This window comes from Lagenorhynchus albirostris, chromosome 7 (assembly GCF_949774975.1).
Source record: "Lagenorhynchus albirostris chromosome 7, mLagAlb1.1, whole genome shotgun sequence".
In the NCBI taxonomy this organism is placed as follows: domain Eukaryota; kingdom Metazoa; phylum Chordata; class Mammalia; order Artiodactyla; family Delphinidae; genus Lagenorhynchus; species Lagenorhynchus albirostris.
In genome coordinates this window covers 50,917,070-50,941,792 of record NC_083101.1, presented here as the reverse complement: position 1 = coordinate 50,941,792, position 24,723 = coordinate 50,917,070, and the positions used below count along the sequence as shown (strand labels likewise).

Genomic DNA, 24,723 nt, shown 5'->3' with positions numbered 1-24,723 from the left:
TGGACTTGTTCCCATACACAAAAGGGGATGTACTAAAATACTAAAACTAAGAGCTAAAAAACCAAAAACTTTGAGGTTTGGGGGCAATTTCTTGATGATGCTCTATTGGTTGCTATCATTGTCATCAGTTTTGTAAGAAGTCATACCATCTGGGGAGTGTATGAATTATCACGCCAAAGCTTGTCCCTTTACAGGTAACATAAAGAATTGCTCTGTTTGTGAATGCCTGGAAGACCTCCAAGCTGATCACCATCTTGAGTATTACTATTACTTTTGTTATGTATTTTTAAAAAGTTAATGTCAGTAGCCATATAAATTTGCCAAATAAAATCAGGCAATACAACAGTGTTTTCTCTTTCCAAGAAAGTGCTCTCTGTTGAGTTCTTCACAATAATAACAATTATCTTTTTAAATGAGCACTTAGTATGCACTGGGGGCATTGCTAAGCCTTTTGTATACCTCCATCTCTTTCTGGAAATTTGGAATTGAATCCAGGTCTCCTGGCACCAACATGACTTGTCTCTCATTGTCACACCAACTTTTTTCACTGTGAACTCTGGTGCTCTTGACCTTGGCAATTTTTATATCTCTCCAGTCTCTAGCACAAAAGGAAGAGGCCCAGAGTATGTATGTGTTTTATTCACAGGAAATCTCGAGTATCTTTCCAGTCTTTTGAGATTTTTCTGGATCCCTCTGCTTGCCATGCAACCGTAAATGCCCTGAGGACAGGGGCCATGTCTCTCTTGCTCAGCTCTATTTCTTATATATATAATAGGCTTTGAGTGGTTGTGGGTTGGATGGAAGGATGGAAGGAAGGAAGGAAGGAAGGAAGGGAGGGAGGGAGGAAGGGAGAAAGGGAGGAAAGGTGGATGGAAGGTAGATGGATGGAAGGAAAGAAGGGAGGAAGAAACAAAGAATTTCCATTTTGGTATTTCTTCTTTGCATTGTTAGTAGTTATATTTTTATCATTCTTGAGTGGTTGTATTTCTGGAAATCTGGGCATTAGGGTATCCCAAGATTTGGGAGAATTCATGAAAACAAAACCACATAAATATAGACCAGTTGGAAGGCGGTGAGGAAGGATTTTATGAATGATATTAAAATTGGAATTATATAAAATTTTGAAATAAACTTTTGGTACTTTCAATTATCACATCATTATTAGCACAAATTAATAGCGAACAAAGTGCTTCTAGGAAAATTCATTCCCAAGACCTGTGTTAATGAACAGATTAAAAAATTTAAATCCTGTTAAGTATTTATAATTCATTTTATTAACGTATTTATTTCCTGGGGGGGAGTGGAGGCTGCTGACAATTACCTGTAAATAGCCGTGTTCAGTAGCGGCCGGGTTCCAGCTTTAGTGATCTTTTGTATATAAAGATCTTCTTACAGCCTTTAGCAGAGACATTCTCTGCTCTATTGTCTTATGCTTCATATTACTGACTTACTCTCTGGTTGCTTGGTGAATGGACATTTTATTTTCCGTAACAGTTAAACAGTATATAACACTTTCAAGTTCCATACCTGCTTCTTCATCTGTATTTCACACATGAACTATGTACATCCTAACTCAAGATTAGGTTCACAGGAGTGCTGTTGAATATTGAATAGGTTTAACTGTCTCTTACTTATACAGTTATTTTTATTTAATGCCAGATTTTTTTAAGGTACAATAAAGGAAAGCTTTAGTTCATTCCCTATTTAGATAATCATTAACTCTACATTTGGCAGTTTTCACATCTGTCCAGTCTCTAGGCCAGAGAAGGAGGCCCATATATCTGTGAGTTTCAGATTATTGAGGTTCTACCACATTTCTTTCTCTTATTTCTGGCCGATTTGTGTAAATTTGGCTGGGTAGCAGATGTGACGTGAGGAGGCCGTGATGACAGCATTATCAGCACAAGGAGAGCAATTTCTCTGCTGGGCAAGTTGAAACAGGCTGTGTGCACATGTGCAATTCAATCTAGGCTGGGCCAGAGCACAGAGGTGCTGTGCTTGACACTCCCCAAGAGCCTCGTTGTAAACTCTGAAAACTGAAACTCTCCTCTGGACCCTCTACAAACTCTCAACACCTGTGCTGGGAAAGAGAGCTCCCACCTGGAGTGGAAAGAATGTCTCCATCAAAAACAAAACAAAACAAAACCTTTTCTTGGGGTCGCCACAGTTCCAGTTCCACTGACCCTTTCAATGATGAAAAGTGGCAAGAGGGGTGTTGTGTGACACCAAAGTGTGGAGCAGAAAGAAAGGAATGGGGCCTCCCTCTGAGGCTGTGTCCACACTTACCCGTGCATGCTGGGACTGGGAATCCTGGGAAATCATTCTTCGATCTTCAGGGATTGAAGAATTCCAAACAGACTAAGGGTTTCCTTTCACAGTGTCTACTAGGGGGCTTTTAACAAGGGGGCCCATCCCTTGGTATTTAAGATGCAGTCCCTAAAGTTGTGCTTTGAGGCTTCCCCTGCTGCTCTCTCCCAGGTGCCAGGTAGCCCCACTGAGAACAAAGTACAATGCCTAAAGAGTGACAGGTCCTCAACCCTGTGGTGCAGGCTTTAAACCTGCTCGAGAGATTTCTGGTTCAGCTTATGACCAAGCAAGGAATAATTCTTAGAGGGTTGTGTTGTTCCCATCAGCACTGGAGACAAAGAAGTGGGATGGGACATACGAGTCAGGAGGTCCCACTGTCCCGTACCTTGGCTTGCTCCTGTGAGGGACAAGTGTCAGCTGACCAGCCCTGACGTAGTTAACGCTTTCTCCTCCTCTGGGATAGATGGGATAGATGGCCTGGCTGCTGTAGGCTGCTGTGTTAATGAAACAGTACTAATACTTGTTATTTATTGAGCATCTCTTGAGTGATAAGTACATTCTTAGGGCCTCCTATATGTCATTTCACTGAGACTTCTTGACTCTAAAATGAACTAGGGACCATAATGACCACAGATAAGGTAATTGAGGCTTAGAGAGGAAAGTCGAACCACTGGCCAAGTTAACACGGCAGAGCCAGGATTCAAACCCAGTCTTACTCTGCTGCTCCTGTTTAAGGACATGCCAAAGGTGTCCTTTTCTCCCATCTGGTTAATTCTTTTAGATGGGGATGGAATGCATGCCGGGGACGTGGAAGAATGGTGTCATGTAAGCAACACAGCACCAGGAGATGACAGTCCCAGTTAGACCCAGTTAGACCTTGACTCCCCCTCTCTGTCATTGAACTTCCTTACACAGATCACTTCTTTGGGCCTCAGTTTCCTCTGTAAGCTGAATCTGTTCAATGGGATGATCTATAAAGTTTTTTCCCATATATCTTTTTAGGTTGCTTCTAGCTTTTAGTGAGGAGTGAATCTGATGAATCACACTACATACTAGAGTTTCACCTAATCGTTCATTTACTCATTCAGTGAAGGTTTACTGTGCACCTTCTATGAGCCAGGGCCAGGATAGAATGATGAGTCATTTCAGATACGGGTCCTTCCCTCATGGAGTTTACAGGGTGTTGCAACGGTCAGGATACTAGCCAAGAGCCCTGCTGCATTATTGTGTCAAACACTATTATTATTATTTTCATCATCATCATCAAATTTATTGTTACATAGCCTTGGGAGCCAGGATGCCCACAGCACAGCATGAGCTACACGGTCGGTTACTGCCATCCTACCTTTCTGAGCTGACAGCTGGCTCTGACCCGCTTACATGCAGGACAGCTTTGTTTTCCAATTGTAAACATTTTAGAGCATTAATTTTTTAAGAAGCATTTCTTTTTTTTTTTTTTTTTTTTTTGCGGTACGCGAGGCTCTCACTGTCGTGGCCCCTCCCGTTGCGGAGCACAGGCTCTGGACGCGAAGGCTCAGCGGCCATGGCTCACGGGCCCAGCCGCTCCACAGCATGTGGGATCTTCCCAGACTGGACCACGAACCCATGTCCCCTGCATGGGCAGGCAGACTCTCAACCACTGCGCCACCGGGGAAGCCCAATAAGCGTTTCTTTTTAAGCATGGAAAAGTGACAATTTTTCCATGAGCCCTGCTTTTTGGCCAGATTTAAAGAGCTGAACATGAGCAATTTGAGACACGGAAAAAAAACAACAAAAACAACAACCTGTCACAGTTCAATAGCACGTTCTCAAATCTCCGATTCCCTGCAAGGGCTGCCTCCCAGTGTTCCCTCATGACTTCACTATTTTGAAAAGACAAATCCTTGAGTGGATAAAAAGAGGATGGAAAGAATTTCACTGCAAATTAATGAAAACTTCGTCTGTAAATGAAAAGGGCAAATCGATAGGAGAGGAGAAGTAAAGGGAAATTTGGCAACTTCTCCTGAATGTCTCGTGTGAGGAGGAAAAAATACCAATCCATCACCCAGATCTTCAGAAGGGTTGCCTCAGGTCTAACCACCTGGGGCACTTTATCTACCTCATTGCAGCTCCTGAGGACCACTGGCTTTACTGGGCATTTCCAGCAGTGGTTATGTCCACAGGCGTTGGAGCCAAACTGCCCAGGTGTGAATCTTCTTTTCACCCCTTAGTGGCCATGTGACTTCATGCAAATGACCTAACCTCAATCTCTTATCTGTAAAGAGAAGCTATCAAATTGTCAAAATTAGATAATAGATGTATAAAGTACTGAGTGAAGTGCCCGGTGCCTTGCTGTTATTCTTCCAAAAATGGAATTTATCTTGCTGTGTAACTGCATCAAGAGCAAGTATACAGATATACTTCCTATCGTTTCTGGCTCTAGGAACTATGTGTGCTTAGATACGTGCTGTATATGCACATATCCTGAACACCGTCAGGAGCCTCTTTGAGCAAGTGGCCTTCCTTATCAGCTGGCCGGCCACCTTGGTATGCATGGGATGGAGAGGTTTCCTGGGACATTGTTCATTTCCTGTTAAAATGGGGAGAGTCCCAGGCACACCAGGATGAGTTGGTTACCCCACATTTGGCAAGGCCCTCACAAGATTTCCAGACAAAAGGGGTGGGGGAACACCATGATACTGAAGCTGGCTCCAGTGAGAGCCCCCCCCACCCCCGACTAGGGCCAGGGGCATCCATCGAACTAGAGACCAATGACCACTTTCCTTTAGTGCCAAATTTGAGCAAATAGAGGAAGAGGCCTGATTCACTACCCCTAAGTAATCTGCCCCCGATATGGGACTGTTTTGAGTAGGTTTCTCTTAAAACAGGTTCTCAACTCTGGCTGCTCATAAAAATTACCCAAGGAATTAAAAAATATATATACTGATGCCTGGGTCCCATTGCCAAAAATTCTGATTTTATTGGTCCGGGGTGGGGCCTGAGCATTGGTATTTTTAATAAGTTCTTTAGGAGATTCTAATGGGTAGCCTGGGTTGAGAACCACTAACTTATTTCTAGCTTGGAGTTGGCAACAGGTGCATAATGATTTATATTTTCCCAAATGACAAATTCAGACTTTCCTGATCTGAGTTTCAGCTGAGATGACTTGATCTTTTAGTAACATGTGTGGTGTTTTATTGAGTTGATTTGCCCGTGCTGGCATTTCCATTTGAGGAAAATTCCTTTGAGATTGAGTACTCTCTTTTTTTCCCCCGTTTCTTTTATGTCAGTATACTTACTGGTGTACTGCCTAGCTCAAAGTAATATGGTTTTAAAGCTTGAGAAAATTCAAAGTCTAGTTTTAGGGAATAGAAGAGTAGGGATGTTTCTGATAAGAAAAAAATAGACCTGTTTTTGGTGTCAGTTTTTCCTGGAGTTGTGGCGGGGAGAGCTGAGCCCCTTCCTTCTGGTATCTGGGTGGGGATGACTGCTTTTCCAGGCTGGTCAAAGCAAGTCTGAGTGGGCTTCAGGCTGGGCTAGCCTGGATAGAGGAAGACCAGTTGAGTGGTACTTACAGGCTTTGGAAATATGGGTTAAAGCTTCTTGCAGTGTTCTGAACCAGGTGGCAAGCTCTGGCTGCACCACCAGCCAGAAATCCAGAGAAAGCAAACTTCAAAAATTGTACTGTATTACTCAATGCTAAGGAGAAATGAGCTATTAAGACATGAAAAGACATGGAGGAACCTGAAATGCATATTACTAAGTGAAAGAAGCCAAACTAAAAAGTCCAATGATTTGATAATCTGGAAAAGGCAAAACAATAAAGATAATAAAAGGATTAGTGGTTGCCAGGGGCTACAAGGGAGGGAAGGATGAATAGTCAGAACACAGAGGAACTTTAGGGCAGTGAAACTGTTCTGTATGATACTGTAATGGTGGGTATATGTTTGTCAAAACCCATAGAATGTACAACACCATCAGTGAACCCTCACCTGAACTATGGACTTTGGGTGATGATGTGTCAGTGTAGGTTCATCATTTGTAACAAACAGCCCACTCTGGTGCAGGATATTGATGGTGGGGAGATTGTGTTTGTGTGAAGACAGAGACTCTTATGGAACTCTCCGTTCTTTTCATTCAATTTTGCTAGGAAGCTAAAACTGCTCTAAAAAATAAAATCTATTAAAAATTGTACAGGCAATAGTATGCATGTATAAATATTAGTGCCGAAGAATTTTTTTCTGGAATCTCATGTTCTAAAGATGGAGCAGCTGTGCATATATGAAGTAAAAGAGCTATTTTATTTGTTTTTCCCCAAACAACTGTTTAACTGTTCACAGTGTAGAGATTTTGCCTGGGAAGATAGGGAGTGAAACACAGGCTGAGTGAGCCCCTCTTCGTGGGCTGTCAGCAATAGTAGAAATGCCCTAGGGGCTATTGGGATGAATCTGAAGCTTTGTCCTTGCTAGTGGAGTCTCCCTGTGAGGTGAACGAAACACATCCCCTAAGCCCAGCTTCCCCCAAGGCTAATGTTGACAGCTCAGCAGTGCACTGCCTTCCCTGTTCTCATTTTCTGTCAAGTCCTAAAGCCTTACAGTACATCCTGAACCTCATCCCAAAACCTGTGAGCCCCACGAGGGAGTCAGATACAGTCTCTATGCTCTAAATAGCTATTACTCAATCTAAGAAATGGGATGAGCAATAGGTTCAAAATTCATCACTTGTTCATCAGCGGTGTTGATCCCTTTAATATCCCAGCTAACCCTTGGTATGGGATTTCATGTTTTCAAATGTGAATTTGTACACACCGTTGACCACTTTAAAATTTTTTTCTTATAATGAAAATAATATACATTTATTGTGGAAATACTGCAAAGGAAAAAGAAGCAAAACATTCGCAGTTCTACTGCTTCAGAGATAACACTGTTAACAGCTGGGCGTGTATCCTGTTGATAACCTGTGCACACACATAAATACATATCTAAATGTGTTTTTCTACCAAAAAAATACTGAATACTCTTTTTTGGTAACCTGATTTTTTAACTTGTTTTAAAATTGGATGAACATCATTCCATGTGTTACCAAAGATTCTTATTCAATATTTTATCTATCTACACAAGTTTTTGTATGCATTTTCCACCATTTCCTATTCTTTAACAATTAGTATTCATTTTTCAACTTCTTCTTTTAGAAACAATTTTTTTTCCTTTTTATTATTTCTTCAACTTTCTCTCTCCTTTAAGCTGCTTTAGTGAATGTCCCTTTGACTAAAATTTAAGAAATAGATAGCTGGGTCCAAAGCTGGTTGCTATTTTAAGGCTGTTGATTATTATTGCCAAATTATTCCACCAAACTGTACACGTTTACACTGGTACTTTGCTAGTACTAGGTGTTCCCCTGCCCCTAATGAACGCTTGCTAATTTGAAAGTCCCCAGATGGGATTCCATTTTATGGACTTTTCTTTGACTGAGGTGAGATTGAACATTTTTTCAAATGTTTTTGACTGTTAATATTTTTCTCTTGAAAATTGCTCATTTGTGCCTATCCACCCAGTTATCTATTGGGGTTCCTCTTTTTCTGATTAACTTATAAAAACATTTTTAATATAAAGTCTATTAGTCCTGTCATATATAGTGTCAGCATTTCTCGCATCCATTTTCACTCTGTTTATAGTGGGGTTTTAGGAAACCATTTGATGCCTTTGTATTTTCTGCACTTCCTGTTGAATTTATCTGTCACGGATACGGCATTATAGTTCACTTGCCTTAGAGTTATTAAAAGGAAAGTTGTTTCCCCAAAGCCCCCTCTAAAGCACATTATGAGAGTTCAGTGGAATCATGTGTGTGTAATTGCAAGTCATCAGTGTCTCTATCCCCCACCTCAAACAGCTGTAAAGAGCACAGTTAATTTTTCTTGATCATTGACCCCTTATGAATCTGGGCAATGTTTAACTTGTAGGTGAGAATATCCAAGCCAGTTCACAATTTACTATGTGGCTGGCGACAAAGGGTTGAGGTGGGTTTGTGTGGGCTTTTTTTTTTTTTTGATTCTGCTAAAATAACTTTATGTCTCTCTCCCCTAAGTTATGACATCTTATCAGATGTCAGACTTATCATCTAATGGGTCTATCTCTAGGTAATGTAATCCAGCTGGAGATTCAAGGTATGCAAAGCCCATGTTTTAAAACAAAAAGGTATTTCTCTCTAGACAGTAAATAAAAGTGATTTTTTTTTCAGCTGTAAAAGGACAAAGGATTTTGAAATTATCCCACTGGGCAGGGCTTCCTAGACTTCTTTTTTTGCACTAGGCCATGGAGCTAACCCAGCATCTTCCAAATTTCTTCCATTTTTGTAGCAGTGTGCAGAGTGCCTTGGATGGGACTAGAGTCACTCCATGCTGTGATGATTAAAAGCCCAGGGTCTTCTCAGGCTAGAAGATGTCTAACTAGAAGATGTCTGGTTCTCACAACCAGACATCTAAAAGTGTCATCAGCAGACCATTGACCAGTGTATGGAGGAGTCAAAGACTTGATCATTTCTCCTTTTAAGTATCTTCACTGTCCTCTCAAGGTTGTATGTTTTTCTTTTTGAGGAAAAACATTTAACATTTAACACTGCAAATGTACCAAGAAGTATAAATGGTCCATAGCTTTGGTGAGACATTCTCAAAGCTGCCTAACTTAACTAAGGTGTATTGTTTCAGTCCATTTTCAAAGTTTAAACAGTTCTGTGTCATTGGGTCTTCCTTTCTGAGTTTCTATGTTTCATAGCCCTGAAACCCAAGTACTGTTGTCCATTCTTATTGCTCTGTTGCAAGAAGAAATGATCCAACCCCTGGTCCCAGTCTCCTGGTCTTAAGACATTGCTGTAGCTAGAGTCAGAGGATAAAATTAAATGAATGACTGAGAACAATTTGCCTCAAAGCACGTTTTGAGGAATCAGCACCAGGTTGGTACTTTATGTGAATTACCAGTAAGATCGACAACAAGACAACCACTTGTGACATCCCAGTCATTGATCCAAATACCTGGGCGTATTTAGTTACTTCATCATGATAGTAACCCATGAGGGAGGGGCTATTATTTCCCTATGTTACAGATGAGGACAGCAAGTCACACAAAGGTCAGTGGCTGAGCCAGAATTTGAATGTGAGCAATCTGACTCCAGAGCCTACCCACTGAGTGTGATTAAATTCATATGACAACCCGACAAGATTGGTGATGGTGTCCCCATTTTACAGATGAGAAGCTGAGACTCAGAAAGGTTAACAACTTTGCGATAACTTCTCACATTCCGGGGTAGTAGAAGAGTTTAGTTTTAAACCCTAATTCCAAAGCCTTCCCCATGCTTTTTCCATTATATCACCTTTCTTACACTACAACACATTCCTTTGTATTCAGGACAGAGCTTACAGTTGGCCAATAGACAGATGCTTAAATGAGCCTCCAACATATTCCTCTGGGTTCTTTTTGCACAGGAAGCTACCTGTTTAGCCTGCACACTTGATCGTGTGAATGCCACAATATGAGCTGCCTCTCTTTCTATGTAAATAGCTAGAGGAATAAGCTTCCCAGTTCCTTCCTGCCTCAGGGACTTTGTGCTTTGTCCCCAGATCTCTGCATGGCTGACTCCTTCTTCTCGGGTATCAGCTCACGTATCATCACTTCAGCGGGGCTGACCCTGACTACCTGTATTCGTTTCCTAATGCTGCCATAACAAATTACCGAGAACTGGGTGGCTTAAAACAGCAGAAGTTAATTTTCTTCTAGTTGTGGAGGCCAGAAGTCTGAAATCAGGGTGTTGGCAGAGCCATGCTTCCTCTGAAGTCTTTAGGGGAGAACCTTTCCTTGCCTCTTTCAATTTCTGGTGTCTCCCTGCCTTCCTTGGCTTGTGGCAGCATAATTCTCATCTCCACTTCTGTCTTCACATAACCTGCTCCTTTGGATTTCTCCTCCCTGTGTCTTCTCTTCTCAGAATACTTGTCATTGGATTTTGGGCCCACCTGGGTAATCCAGGCTGATCTCACCCCAACATCCTTAACTTAATTATATCTGCAGGACTATTTCCCCAGATAAGGTCACATTCACAGGTTCTGGGTGGCCATATCTTCGGCGGGTAGAGTGGGGTTAGGGAGTACCATTCAACCCCACTCTAGGTGAGCTGCACTGCCCTAGTAAGGAAGTCTTTGCTGATATCGTGCTCTGTGACATTATCACCCAGTTTAATTTTTTTCATAGCTCTTGTCCTTATTTGACACATGTTGTTCTTTCATCTACTTTCCTGTCGCCTCCCTGCCTTCTTGAATTCAAACTTGTTGAATAAAGAGCTATCCTGTTCACTGCCGTATCCCTAGTACCTAGACCAATGCTTGGTGTGCTGTAAGGATCACCGAATATTTACTGAATGAACGATACCATTAGTCAAATGTGATGTCAGCTTGGCTCTTGGATCCTTTCAACAACTTCCAGGATTTTATTTTACTTTTTGATATTGTTTTGTGTTATTTGAATTTCGGTTGCATACTTTTAGAAATGCAAGTTTATTATGGGACATGGTTTTTTTTTTTTTTTTTTGTGGTACGCGGGCCTCTCACTGTTGTGGCCTCCCCCATTGCGGAGCACAGGCTCCAGACGCACAGGCTCAGCGGCCATGGCTCACGGGCCCACCCGCTACACGTCACGTGGGAGCCTCCCGGACCGGGACACGAACCCGCGTCCCTTGCATCGGCAGGCAGACTCCCAACCACTGCGCCACCAGGGAAGTCCTGTGGGACATGTTTTTCACACAATAGATAAATATATCCTACCATTTCAATGTAACACTCAAGTGCTAACTGGTCTTCATAGTTCATTTAGCTTTAACTTTTCCCCCGTGAACAAATCTTCAGCAGACTGTTCCTTTCTCCCATAGGCTCTGATCACCTCCGGGAGAAAGATGGCCTCTGGGCTGTCTTGGTCTGGCTCTCCATTATCGCTGCCCGGAAGCAGAGTGTGGAGGAAATTGTCCGAGATCACTGGGCCAAATTTGGCCGCCACTACTACTGCAGGTGAGAAGGGCAAGGGTCTCTGTATGGACCCTGGGAAACTGCTCTTAGAGAAGGTTTTTTTTAAAAAAAGTGGGCTAGAACCTTAGGAGGGAGGCATCTTTCAGGAAGATCTGAGGAGCACAGACGCTAGAGCCAGATAACCCTGAGAGGTGGTAACAGTGGTGTCAAGGAGTACCCCTCCCCTGGTGACACCCCCCTGTCATCTTTTCATCCTGCCTGTACGGTGGGCAGCCATCCCCAGAGGGAATCTGAACTACAGAACCTTGAAAGGTCCTTTGGTGGCCATGAAAGTTATACAGTCATACTGGGGGCTTTCCTTGTTGGCTCTCCACCCATAATTATCAAGGAAAGGGAGGCAAAGACAGAAGTTCCCACTAATGGTCCAAACTGTAACCAAGATGCCTGAGCTGGCATCCTCTGAAGGGACCACATGGCTCAGGAGCCCCAGATTTTGCTAAAGTTTTGTCCGCATGAAAGGAGTTACAGAAAAAAGAAATATTACCCTGGGAAGGAGGGAGGGGAAAGGTCAGTGGCAAAGAGCTTAGGGTTGGGGGTTTCTACCACTTTCCTGTTGTTGAAGCAAGCGATGCGGGCAGAGTCTTCTGGCTGTGTGGCTGCCTGCTAGATATGCTAGTACCAAGCCATGGTTTAGGGGGAGCAGTGGTCGGAAAGGATGTTAACTGTGGAGAATGTGGGATTAGGGCAGGGAATCCTTGGGTAGTCTCAGCGGCTCTCTGTGTATTAAAAACAGAGACGGTGCCTCATTGGCTTTGCTTATGAATAGTTAACTACTTTGGATGTTTGGTTGCGTTTCAAGAGCTTAAGGGACAGAAAGAAAGCTTTAGACTTCCCTTATAAGGTGATTGTTTCTTCTCTTAAGAGGTCATTTACTTAGATAAATATCAGAGAATAAGGAAGCCTGTGATAGTTTTCAGTAGAATCAAAGAGACTGCAATACTGTGGGAAATGTAGACAGCGCCATCATATTCTTGGTGTCTGTTTAGTTAAGAAGGCTGAGGATGTGACAGGCGGGAAATCACCTCAAATTATTCATTGTGTTATAAAATAAGGACTCTCAAGGCAGGCGGGAACTTGTTTTATTCACTAGTATTTCTAACAAGTGCCCAAAATCCTGATTCCTGTGGGCTTTTTTGGCATACCAAAGGGACCAGTTGGCACAGCAAATCGTTTTATTGCCTGAAGCTGCTCCAAAAAATCCAACCTGATAAAATATATTATGACTGCCAGCCTCTGGCTTAGTGAGATCGCTCTGAGTCAGGGATGCGTTCCTCATAATTTGTGGAATGATTATCTAGCTTTCTGCCAGCATTTTGAAGACATGGTATTATGATAAGTGTACTTGTAATATAGTTCATTTTTTCGTGGCCAAGAGGTTACATGACAATTACTTTTTTCATAACAAATACCATATTAGAGAATATAATGCAGTGGAGGTATAAATTCTTGTAGGACTTTGAATTATGTTTCAGATTTCTGTACAAGGAGATCACAGAGATAAAGAAAAAGGCAAGGGAATAGGTAGAATGAAAGTAAACATTTCCTTCAGCCTCTGGGAAAGGTAGGTTAAAAGTGCTTGTGAAAGAAAATGATTTCTAGCCTGACTGCTTTCTTGGTGGGGAGGAGATAATTAAACAATTCTGGCTTAACTAATTCTGAGCCTGCAGTTGTATCTGAGAACCCAGATGATTTTCCTTGTGTGAGTGGACCCCAGAAGGAATTCTCCATTTTGAAATTTCTTTCCTTGAAAGTGTGTTGGTGGGCGTGATGGTCAGAGGGGGTGTTTTGGGGTAGTGAGGGGAAGGTAGTGCTAGAACCTGCATGTGCATGAAGATGAGCATTTGGGCAGCTGGTCTGATGACCTCAGCCATAGACTGGATGTGACCTGTCACATCAGTGTATTTTCTCAACTTCTGAATCTCTTTCAGTGCCTCTCTGTCTCCTGCTACACCCTCTCATCCCAACCTCCTGCCCCTCTCTGCTTGGCTAGGTTTTACCTTCCCAAAAAGTAATCTTTAAAGAGAATCTAGGATTAGAACACACACCTTGTGTAAGAGAGAACAGAAGAGACGGGGGATGCAGGTGCAGGGGACCCATTGTTAGCCATGGTATCATTCCTTTCGGCCAATACCCTGTTGTCTGCTGAAGTCACAAAAGGTCTTGGGTGGAAAAAAGTAGTAACAACTATTCAGATCTTCCTTCTTTAGTTCACTCTGAGAACTCACCTTCTTTCCTGTTTACAGAGAGCCCCATGTGAGATCCCACCACAGCTGCGTGAGCACAGCTGCCCCACCTAGGGCTTCCTTCTTAAACAGAGCCCCGTGCGTGTGCCATAAGGACTTGGTCAAAACCATCTGACATCGGGAAAGACCCTTCCTTATGGCAGTGACTAAGAATAAAAGTAATTAATAGTTTTAAGCACTGGTGTCGGGCATTGTGCCAACTACTTGGTATGCATTATCATATTTAAACTCCACAACAACAAATGAGATAAGGGTTATTTTTAGTCTTTTTTTTTTCCCTAATCACCTCCCAGCCCCATTGTTATATTTGATGTTCTTGGCTAGGGGGACCTTCTTTTTAATGGAACAATTGTGATATTTCTTCCAAGTTTCCAAGAGAGTTTTATGGTACATTGAATTCCCTTCCTCCTTCTCTCTTCCCCTGCCTTGATTCCTCTCTCTCCTTCCTTTCTTCCTTCACATCCTCCCATCTTTCATTCCATCACTTACAAAAAACACTACTTGTCAGAAGCAACAGAGAACAAAACAGGTAAGATCTCTACCCTCCTGGAGCTTACAGTACTCAGGGGCAAAGACAAGAAATAAGGAAACAAATATATAAACAAAGTAAATACAGATTGGGGTAACTACCAAAAGAAGAAATAAAGGATGATAAGAGGCGGGGGAGAGATAGAGGGAAGCTACCTTAGATGACTGGTCAGAGAAGGTCACTTTCTAGAGGTAACACTAAATTTGGAAGCTGAAGGAAGGGAAAGTGTCAGCTATTTGAGTAGCCTGGGGAAGATTGTACCAGGGAAAGGAAACAGATAGCAAGAGCAAAGGCCCAACGAAGGGAAAGGGCAAAGTGTCTCTGAGGACTGAAGAGGGGGCCCATGTGGCTGGAGCATAGCGAACCAGAGCGAGCGAGAGTGGGACAGAGTCAAATCAAGGACGTGGGCAGGTCAGATCCCACAGTGCCTTGTAGTCTGTGGTTAGGGTTTTGACCCTTGCTGTCAACGTGCCAGGCATTTTTGGAGGGATTTAAAGGAAAGGATTGGCACGATTTGATGTTTACATGATGATGCTGGCTGCTGTGTGGGGAATGAATGGAGGGCTGGCAGGGGGAAGAGGGGTGACCAGCTGCAGATGCTTCTCTGTGCTGTTCTTCTTTAAACAAAACCAATGATTAAATGACCTTGAGAGGCCCACCCAGCTGCTGGTTCTCTGATAAGATTTGTGTTTATCCTGTGTCCTGCTCCTCCCTCACCAGGTTTGATTACGAGGCGTTAGAGCCCAAGACGACCTATTACATCATGAGGGACCTGGAGGCCTTGGTCACAGACAAGTCCTTCATCGGCCAGCAGTTTGCTGTGGGGAGCCACGTCTACAGTGTGGCGAAGACAGACAGCTTTGAGTACGTGGACCCCGTGGATGGCACTGTGACCAAGAAACAGGTACTTGCTATGAAATCGCCAGAACAGGTTATCAAGCAGAGGAGGGGTGGTGTGCGGTGGGGATGCAAAATATCCTACAACTGGAGAGATCTTCAGCGATGATCTGCTCCGAGCCCTTCATTTTACAGATGAGAGCCCTGTGGCCAGGAGAGAGGAAAGCCCTCGGCGAAGGTTACCTACCTCCTTAATGGCAGAGAGTGGATTAGAATACAGGGCCCTGGCTCTCTGTCCAGTATTCTCTCCACTTGGTAACTGATGGGCCAACACCACAAATAGATTTAGACCCAACATTTCTTTCTGAAAGGTTTGCAGCCTGCAGTCCCTCTGTATAGTGGCCATGACTGGTGACAGATTCAGAAAAGTTTCCAAGAGCAAGGGATCCCTTTCCTTGGGACCCCCAGGTACAGGGATGTTTCAGCTTTTATTACCTTATGTCATTACCTTATGTCAATGATAGGAGTTTAGCCAGATGGGTTTGTTACTCCTGGTAGGGGAAGAAACAATTGGAAATTTTGCCCCACAAACCCCAAAGTAAGCTTTGTGGTGGAGAATTATATTAAATGAAAGATAAGTGGCAAAATCAACCACAACTTTTATTATGATCTCATCTCTGTGAATTGTATGAGAGATGTTGAAAGCTATTACCATTATTTTTCTTCTCGATTTTGTTTATTTATTGGCTATGGCAATGTTGGCCACTCTGGGAGCACATTTTAACATTTATAGTCTAAATAAGACACTGAGTAATGTTAAGAGGAGTTCCATTCTAAAATCCCCAAATTCTTATCTTCTTATACGTGCTTCACCAAGTACAGACAACAAAATAAATCAGAAGCTGTAGGCTTTAGGGGACTAGATGTAACGGAGATATTGCTATTTTTATTTTGACTGGTGTTTCATACATAGTCCTTGCCCTAGGGTCCCCTGACTTGCCGATGTTCCAAAACCCATTACCCTCCTGTTACTCTTGCTATATTCTCCCTCTGGTCTGCTTAGTTTTGTAGTGATCTTTCATCTCTATCAAAATGTCAGTCTTTCATTCTTGAAGGCCTTCCATGGCTGGACAAATTCATTACAATCTTACTTTGGAAAGGTGTAGGGTAGTGGAGAAAATAGTGTTTAAGAAGTTTGAAGACCCAGAATTGAATCCTATCCCTGCCACTTATTAGTTGGGAAGGTGGTTGGATTTCTTTGAGCCACAGTTTCTTCCTCATCTGTGAAACATCTATCTCACAGAGTTGTTTAAGAAATAGAACGAAATAGCATACATAAAAACTCCTAACCTTTACGCAAGGCTTTGTAGTTGTGATTTGTTTTGCACAAGGATGCTTTCTTGTAGAATGGATTGAATTCTCTCCAAAATAATACCAGTGAATCCCTGGAGATATGAAGCCAGCACACAGCACATGTGCATCTTTGAGCCGCCATGTCTCAGATAATCTATTCCAGTTTGGTACCATATTTTCACTTCTGTTTCACACAGGGTCCTCAGAACAAACTTCCCTAATCCAAGACTTATTTTGTTGTTGTTACTGTAGAATTTAAGAGTCGTAAAATACATGCTTTCTGAAGTATCCCTGAGAGGTTTTTTGTTCCCTGATGAGGAAGGCTTGAAAACTATTCCTTGAAGGGAATGTCTAGTCATTGGTAGGTTCTGGACCATATCAACTCATGCAGAGCTTGTTTGTTGAGCTCATTTGTTTTGCTGTTAAATCTACGAATACTCTACCTTGTTTCTTCTTCAATGCACTCAGCATTTGGGTGCTTTTTTTTTCTTGGCTTTTCTTTAATCGTTCACACCAGGCTAATTCCTCAACTGGATCTCAAGTTTGGATTTCGATTTATTCTGTGTTCCTCCCCTTCAGCCCTGAATATTGGTTTCTATTTTTACTCTGGCATTTATTGATGTTTTCCCCATACTCTTTCATCTGTCCTCAAAGGTGACCATAAATAGACAAGTGCTACCAGGACCTGCTCTTGGGAGTTTCTCAAGTAACAAAGGAAGGGTAGTTGTTCATCTTCCTGGATTCCAGGACCCAAGTGATACCTTCATTAGCTGGTGGCCCTGAGTCACACTAGAGATTCTTGCTGGTCTGGGTTTGGCTCAGTGAGGGTTTCGGGAGATCAGTTAACACTCAGCGGCATCCCTATTGTCAGCAAGCCACAGATGGTTCTTTCACCACAGTTGTTCCTGTTGGAACAGAGGGGAAATTCCTCCACAGGTGTGGCCATTTCTAATCTTTCACCACTGAGGACCATGTTTCAGCACTCGTGGGATGTCAGTAGTATCAGCATTCACCTCAGGGGACAGTTGAGTCTGGGGCATAGTTTACGCAACGTTGTTGCAAAATAAACTATCCATTCCTAAAAGACATATTTGAATTTAAATAAACTAGTATTATTTTTAAATAGTCATAAAGTGCTTTGGTGCATTCATTCAGTAGGTATTTCTTGAGAGCCTATCAAATGCATAATATTGGTTTTTTTCATGGTGCAGTTTTTTAATATAAATATATAACTGCTCTATTGAGATATAATTCACATAACATACCGTTCACCTATTTAAAGTGTACCATTCAATGGTTTGTAGTACATAGAGAAAGTTGTGCAATTGTTACCACAATCAATTTTAGCACATTTTTTAATCAACCTCCCCCAAAATAAACCATCTACTCTTTAGCTATCTTCTCCCTTCTAACCCCTGGGAACCAATGATCTACTTTCTGTCTCTATAGGTCTTCCTATTCTGGACATTTCACGTAAGTGGAATCATATAATATGTGGTCCTTTGTGACTGGCTGCTCTCACCTAGCACAATGTCTTCAGGGTCTATCCGTGCTATACCATATATCACTACTTCATTCATTTTTATTGCCGAATAATAATTCCACTGTGTAGATAAACTACATTTTGTTTATCCACTCAGTTGATGGACATGTGAGACGGTTCTACTTTTTTACTATTATGAATAATGCTGCTGTGAATATTCATGTAAGTTTTTGTGTAGACGTAGGTTTTCAATTCTCTTGGGTACATACCTAGGAGTGGAATTACTGGATCAAATGGTTAACTCTCTGTTTAACCTTTAAAGAAGCTGCCAGATAGTCTCCAAACACAATTGTACTATTTTACACTCCTACTGGCAGTGTATGAGGGTTCCAATTTCTGCACACTTCCACCAACCCTTGTTATTATGTTTTTTCAATTATAGAATACTGTAACTTAAAAATAGTCTACTATATTATGGGTTATTTCAAAATTAAGATACAAGGAGACTTAACCTCCGCAAGGAGAAGCAGAAGTATGCTTCACCTAGCAAAACTGAAAGGAAACATAATAATGTAACATTTCTCTTTGCTGTCAGAGGCCGATTGCTATGGTTTCTCCAGTGTTCTGTCATGTTGGAGTCAGACAGACATAGGTTTGAAGGCTGGCTTTGTCACTGCCTAGATTTGTGGCTTCGGGCATGTTACTTAACTTCTTTGAACCTCAACACAGTGAAGGAGAGGGGGAGGGCATGCTGATAATTACCATATAGGGTTATGGAGAAGGTTTTAGGAGAAAGACTTATAAAGCCCCCAGGCACAGTAGCTAGTACTCATTTGATGCTCAAGAAATATCAGTTCCTTCCCCCTTATCAGAAGCCTTAACTTGACTGCATGTCAGTCTGAGGAAAGGGCGTGAGTGGCATTTAAGTGTATAGGCTTAAAGTCAGATTGTCTTGGATTTGAGCTTTGGCTCTGCCACCTCCTGGCTGGGTGATCTTAGGCAAGTTACTCAACCTCCCTGTGCCTTTCTCTCCTGTCTGTGGAAATAGGAATAGTAATTGTGGCTAACTCATACGGCCATTGGGAGAATTCAATCAGATAACAGATATAAAGTCCTAGTACCTAATAAACATTAATAACTGGTTAACTAAAATAAGTTATGCTAAAAGAGCATCCTTGGGAAAGAAAGATTTTGGCATTTAATGAACCATAAATGATAAGCAAAGCAGTGGGGAAGAGCATATACAACAACAACTTTGCAGGGTGTCACGCGAAGATACGGGAAGGCCCCGTCAGTTTCTGAGCTATCTGTGAATTGATTCAAACTCACATTTCTCTGCCTCCCCCCACGGCCCCCCACCCTCCATCACACATACATTTTGCTTCAGAAAGAAAAAGGTTTTTTAAGGCAGCTCTGTCCCCTTTTTGTCCTTGATTTGAGGTCAGAGTCAGGAAACAGACCGTGGGAAAAAAAAAAAGCTGTTTTACATGTATCTCTAGAGATAAGAAATGCTTCTCCATCCAAAATGAAATGAAAATCCTGTTCTGGTGATAAGCCATCCCTCCCACCCGCACCCACCATCTACTCCACTCCTATGGAAATGTTCAGCAAAATCTATCCTGCCGGGCTTCCCTGGTGGCGCAGTGGTTGGGAGTCCACCTGCCGATGCAGGGCACGCAGTTTCGTGCCCCGGTCCGGGAGGATCCCACATGCCGCGGAGCGGCTGGGCCCGTGAGCCATGGCCGCTGGGCCTGCGCGTCCGGAGCCTGTGCTCCGCAACGGGAGAGGCCACAGCAGTGAGAGGCCCGCGCACCTCAAAAAAAAAAAAAAAAATCTATCCTGCCTGTGAGATCCTGTGGAGGTCATTCAAAGAGCAAGAAGGAACCCCCTGAAGTACTCATCCCCTGATGTGAATTCCCAGGGACCTCCCTGGCCTCACTGTGGCCCGTCGGGTCTCATGGAATTTACTGTGGCTGCCTCCAAGTGTCTGATATTTTTGTGACCTTGGGTGCCAGGAGAAAAGTTGATGTGTGTCTTCCATTAAACAGAACCCAAGAGAGGCTCTGATTTAGAAATAGCAGTTGAGAGGCGTGGTTCAACAATCGCAGCTCGTCTTTCTGTGGTCCCATGAGGATGTGTCACTTGTTGTTTTCTGGTAAAATCTAGTCACATGAATGAATGATGATGGTTTCTTCAAATACAAGTGGGAAAAATAGCCAGTAGCTACTGTGAGAGTAGGGGAGCAGTTGGGTCAAACTGCTGACTAATTTAAGAGGTTCTTGATTTATGCCTTATAAATAGATGGGAGAGATGAGGAAGGGTTAGACGGCTCCTGAAGGCATGAAGGGTGGCCCAGTCTTTCCTCAAGGATGGATTCATTGTGCAAAGATCAAGATTTTCCACGGTGCTTGGCGCGTGCTCTCTTCCCTCAACTATCACTTTCCCCGGGAACATTATCAATACCCAGATTATCTGTTAGTGTTTTCCTCCCCATCTCATCCTTCTAGCCCTGACTATGAGACTCTCCGGCTTTGGGAGAAGGGATGCTCCAATGCCGGTGCTGTGAAAGAAAGACAACTTCACAAATGGTACCAGCACTGAGTGATGGCATATTGCCACCAGGGTGGGCATCAGTCCAGAACTATGACCTGTATTTTGAAAATTAGCTTTGAAATGAGAAACCTTGATACTTCAGGAGCAATATTAACCAAACAAGTCTCTCTTTATGTCTCATCCAACTCCTTTATTTCTATTTAAAAGATCAAAACTCATTAAATTCTATGAGTGCTGAAGTCATTTGCAAGTAAAAGTTCAGCTGATATTTAAAAAGAAAAAAAACTGATGTAAATAAATGCATACCAGTTAGCTGATGTGGAAAACCAAATCCAATTTGATTATGTCAGACTAACTTTGAGCTTATTAATACCTCTTCAAGTTATGCAGGCTGTGTGGAAACATTTTTGATGTTGTCCTTAACCTGGAAAAAAGAACCATTTGAAATTAGTTCAGAGACAAAGCACACTTTGAAGACTGATTCTGAAGTCAGTTTGCTTTTAGTGTTGTTATTTTAATATACAAGAAGGTGTCTGTACTTCTTAATTTTGGTATTTAGAAATAATAAAGAAAGTGAATTGGCAATCTTGAAATCACATTTCAGTCTGACATGTGGTGCTTCAATATATACTGTGGTGTTGCCAACTCCTGGTCAACAGATACAGAGAAATTTACTGAGGCCTCATCTCTGGTGGCCTCACATGAAGGCAACTGAACAGTCTTAGCTGGAAAATCTGGGGCTCCAGAGGGGCTCTCTACTCAGAGTTAACTGGTCATCCTTTAACTTCAAGCTTCAACATTTATTACATTCCAATCAATGAACCAAGTGAGAGACTGTCATATTAACAATCCTTGTCCTATAATATGCCATTTGCTAGAGTGTGCTTTGGGCATCTAGAAGTAGAATTTAAGAAATCACTTCAGTCAGACTGGTTATCCCACCTACGGAATTTAGCTAAATCTGAATGTTAGTACCTATTAACAGTCCTTGAGTGACAGAAATGTTTAGGGAGTGAGGTGTAATCGTTAAATGTATACCGTGATCAAACCTGGGTTAAAAAAATCCTTTTTACGTTGCAAGTTGTGATGTCTAAAAAAATTTCCCTTAATAAATACACCTTCCTTTCCCACCTTAGTACAACAGGGTGAAGGTAGTAGAAGTTTGATTCATTCACGTCTGCATCCATTTAATGACTATTTTCCAAACACCTACCACATGCAGTCAGCTTCCTGGGCATTGAGGATAAAACAGCACACAGGACAGGCTAGCAGGGAAGGCAGACTGACATTAATCTTGTAATGACTACAGAGTTTGTTTAACAATATTACAGAGAAATCACTTATTTGGAAGTGCATAGCAGAAGAAACAAACCTAGACTAGGGCTCTGGAAAGCTCTCCATGGGGAGATGATACTTAAGCTGGGTCCCGAAGAATGGTTGGAAGCTGGCTCCGGCGAAACTATCTTATCAGACTACATGCTTTTCTTCCATCATATGTACTTAGACAGTTGTTTAGCTTTCCAGAGAAAGAGCTGGGTTTCCTATGGGCAATCACATTCCCCATGGGATGTTACAATAGCTGTGATTATGATTCTCAACTCCAGTGTTCATTCTACAACACTGTAGTTGTGGGAAATAGAGACAATTGGGCCGCTTAGTAGGATACCTTGAAAACTATGGATTAAAAAAATTTTTTCCTAATGGCTACTTTTCCTATGATTTTGCCTATTTGCCTTCCAAGGACCAAATATATTTTCAGTGCTTTGTAATGACCTGTTGGCTGATTTGGAAACAGAGAGAGGGAGACACTGTTTTTGGTTAGTTGGGAAGTTCTGACTCCCCTGCTTCCTATTTGTTGGAGTTTTGTTATAATGAATTACTTTCTCCTGACATAATTGATTGCTTTAGGGCTATCTTCTAAAATGTTGGTAGTAGAATCCTGCTAAGATGTGTGGTAAGAATCTAAGCATTCTGGAATGGCATCCCAGTTTCTTCCTACTGAACTACTAATGTCTGTGTGTAGTCAGGGGAGCAACCGTCACCAGGAAACATAAATATTAAAGGAAAAAGCTGCAAACTATCACAGGAACCGAGGGAGGAAGCTACCCCTGTTGTCTGGGTAAAGTATGTCTGAATCCCAAATATCCCTGAACCCGGCCTGGTGTTGAGTGAACAGGCATCAGCAGCCACTTGGGCCATTTTGGCCAAAGACCCAGGGAAATGGAACATGTGTGACCTAGTTCCATTGTTCCAGACTTGATAGTTAGAATCTGGGTGAGGACTAATTTATGTCTTCACTTCCCACTTCGCTTCTCATCACCTAATGTGGTTTTTGCTGGATGTGTATTGTAAAAGTGCACTTAAGAAGCCATTTGACCTTGATTTCCCCAGATAATTATTTGCAATTGTTGGCTCCCAAGAGTGCTGGTTGGTTGTAAAAAAAAGGCTAGATGAGAATTGCTCCCAGGGGTAGGGCAGCTGGGTATGGCTGTGTAGTCAGTGCACTGCACAAAGGCACGGGCCTAATGCTGGAGGAGAAGCTGAAATCCAGACCAGCCAAGAGGAAAGATGCTCTCCTGTAATTTGTCCACCCAGAGAGGGCATTGCTTGTAATTTATATGAGGGCATGGTATTCACTAGCAGCTGCCCAGCTCAGCCACTGGTGAACTCATGCTCACAGCTAACTCTGTGACTTAAACAAAGAAAAATGGGGTAATTCTAGGTGATTTTTTTCGTGGCAAGAAATGTCTGTCCAATCCAAATCTTCTGCTTTATAAGCTGCATGCTTTCTTCTACAAAATATGGTTCAGATGTTACACAGCGATATTTTCACCTTGAAGCGTTCCAGATAAATCGTTGGGATTTCCTGTGGGAGATAACATCTGAGTTAATCTCACAGAGTCACTCTCTTCCAAGCCTGTCCTGTCTCCAGGTTCATATGCCTGGGGTGGCCAACTGACTGTATATGCGACATTGTACCAGATTTCAGGGCCATATGCTGTTTTCCCCTGGAACTCTTCCTAAGTCGGTATTCGACTAGGTCAGATGCTGCCAAATAACTGTTGGTAATGTACAGTTCCTCCTTCCCCGCCTGGCTGCAACATGTCCTATAGTCTCCAAACTCACATCTGGCAGCTCTGCTTGTACTTAGCCACTTGCAGATTTCCCTGCGTTGATTTACACAAGGGCTTAAAAAAAAAAAGAAAAAGGAAAACAACCCAAGATTCATTTATCAAACGTTTATCAGATACCTTCTCTACAAAAGGCTCTGTGCCAGTTTGCAGGACCATACAAAACACATGAGATATTGTTCAAATATTTCACATGAGAAGCAATGTATGGCTCTCAGAGGTTTCATATGGTTCAACCTCAAATTATAAGCCTGCAGTGAGAAGACATAGGCTGAAACCCTGGCTCCTGCATTTACTGGTTGTGTTACTTTGAGCAGGTTTTCTGACTTCCCTGTTCTTTTCAGTAAAAGGAGGAGATGGCCTGGATGACCCTGAGGTCCTCCTTTCAAGACCTTAGGATTGTAAATTGACCATCCAGGAAAGAGAATTTTATTGCCAGGAAGCCAGTTCAGTGGGCGATATGGAGAAGATAAATGGTAACAGATCTTGGTGTTTAGTAGTGATTTCAGAGGACACGGCAAAGTTTTCAAAATAAAATTAATCTTAATTCTGCCTAATTTAAAAATAAGTATGTAGCATCGCACCACAAACCATCGCCATTTAGGCTTTATATAGCAACCTTCTGCAAAATCTGGAAAGTTAGACAAGTTAGAGCATAGCACCATTTTCACTAAAAGCTTTAACGTAAGAAAAATAATTCTATTTAGATAGTGATTTATAATTTTCAAAGCACTTTTCACATACATTTTCTGATCTGTTGCTCACAACAATCTAGTAAGCCAGGGTGTATTATTTTTCATCCGCTTTTTAGGAAACTAAGGCTTAGAGAGCTTAAATGACTTACTCAAGACCGCCAGCTAACAAGCCAAGCCGGAATTTCAGCTCAGTTCTCTAGTTATTCCTATATTGTTTCCAAACTCCGCAAATGGCAAACCGAAGAGGGGGCAAATCTGGGGACAAAAAGAAATGCTACAGAGATAACTGGAAGCAGATTGCAGGATTTTTGTGTGGAGCAGTTCTTTAACAATTCTTTCTCATTGGGACAGAGCTAAGGTGGGCAAAACCCCACCCTGGTCACTGAGGCATACAACTATGGCCACTCAAAGTGTTTCCCCTGGGCTGGAAGTGCAGTGCCCTTTGTGTACCCCACCCCATACTTAACATTATCTTCTCATGGAGGAGAGCATCTTCATCCCTTCTTTGAGCTTGGGGCTGTTGTGTCATCCTGGAAATTCCCGCTCCTA

General features: G+C 42.3%; 1 protein-coding gene across 1 annotated transcript in view; it reads left to right on the top strand.

Annotated features, from left to right (window-relative positions):
• PGM5 (phosphoglucomutase 5) overlaps positions 1-24,723 on the top strand; it is a 186,510-nt gene that overhangs the window by 117,277 nt on the left and 44,510 nt on the right. Inside the window, exons 8-9 of the mRNA XM_060155011.1 lie at positions 11,197-11,332; positions 14,843-15,026. Of these exons, the coding sequence (XP_060010994.1) occupies positions 11,197-11,332; positions 14,843-15,026 (320 nt within the window). The remainder of the gene's footprint in view (positions 1-11,196; positions 11,333-14,842; positions 15,027-24,723) is intronic.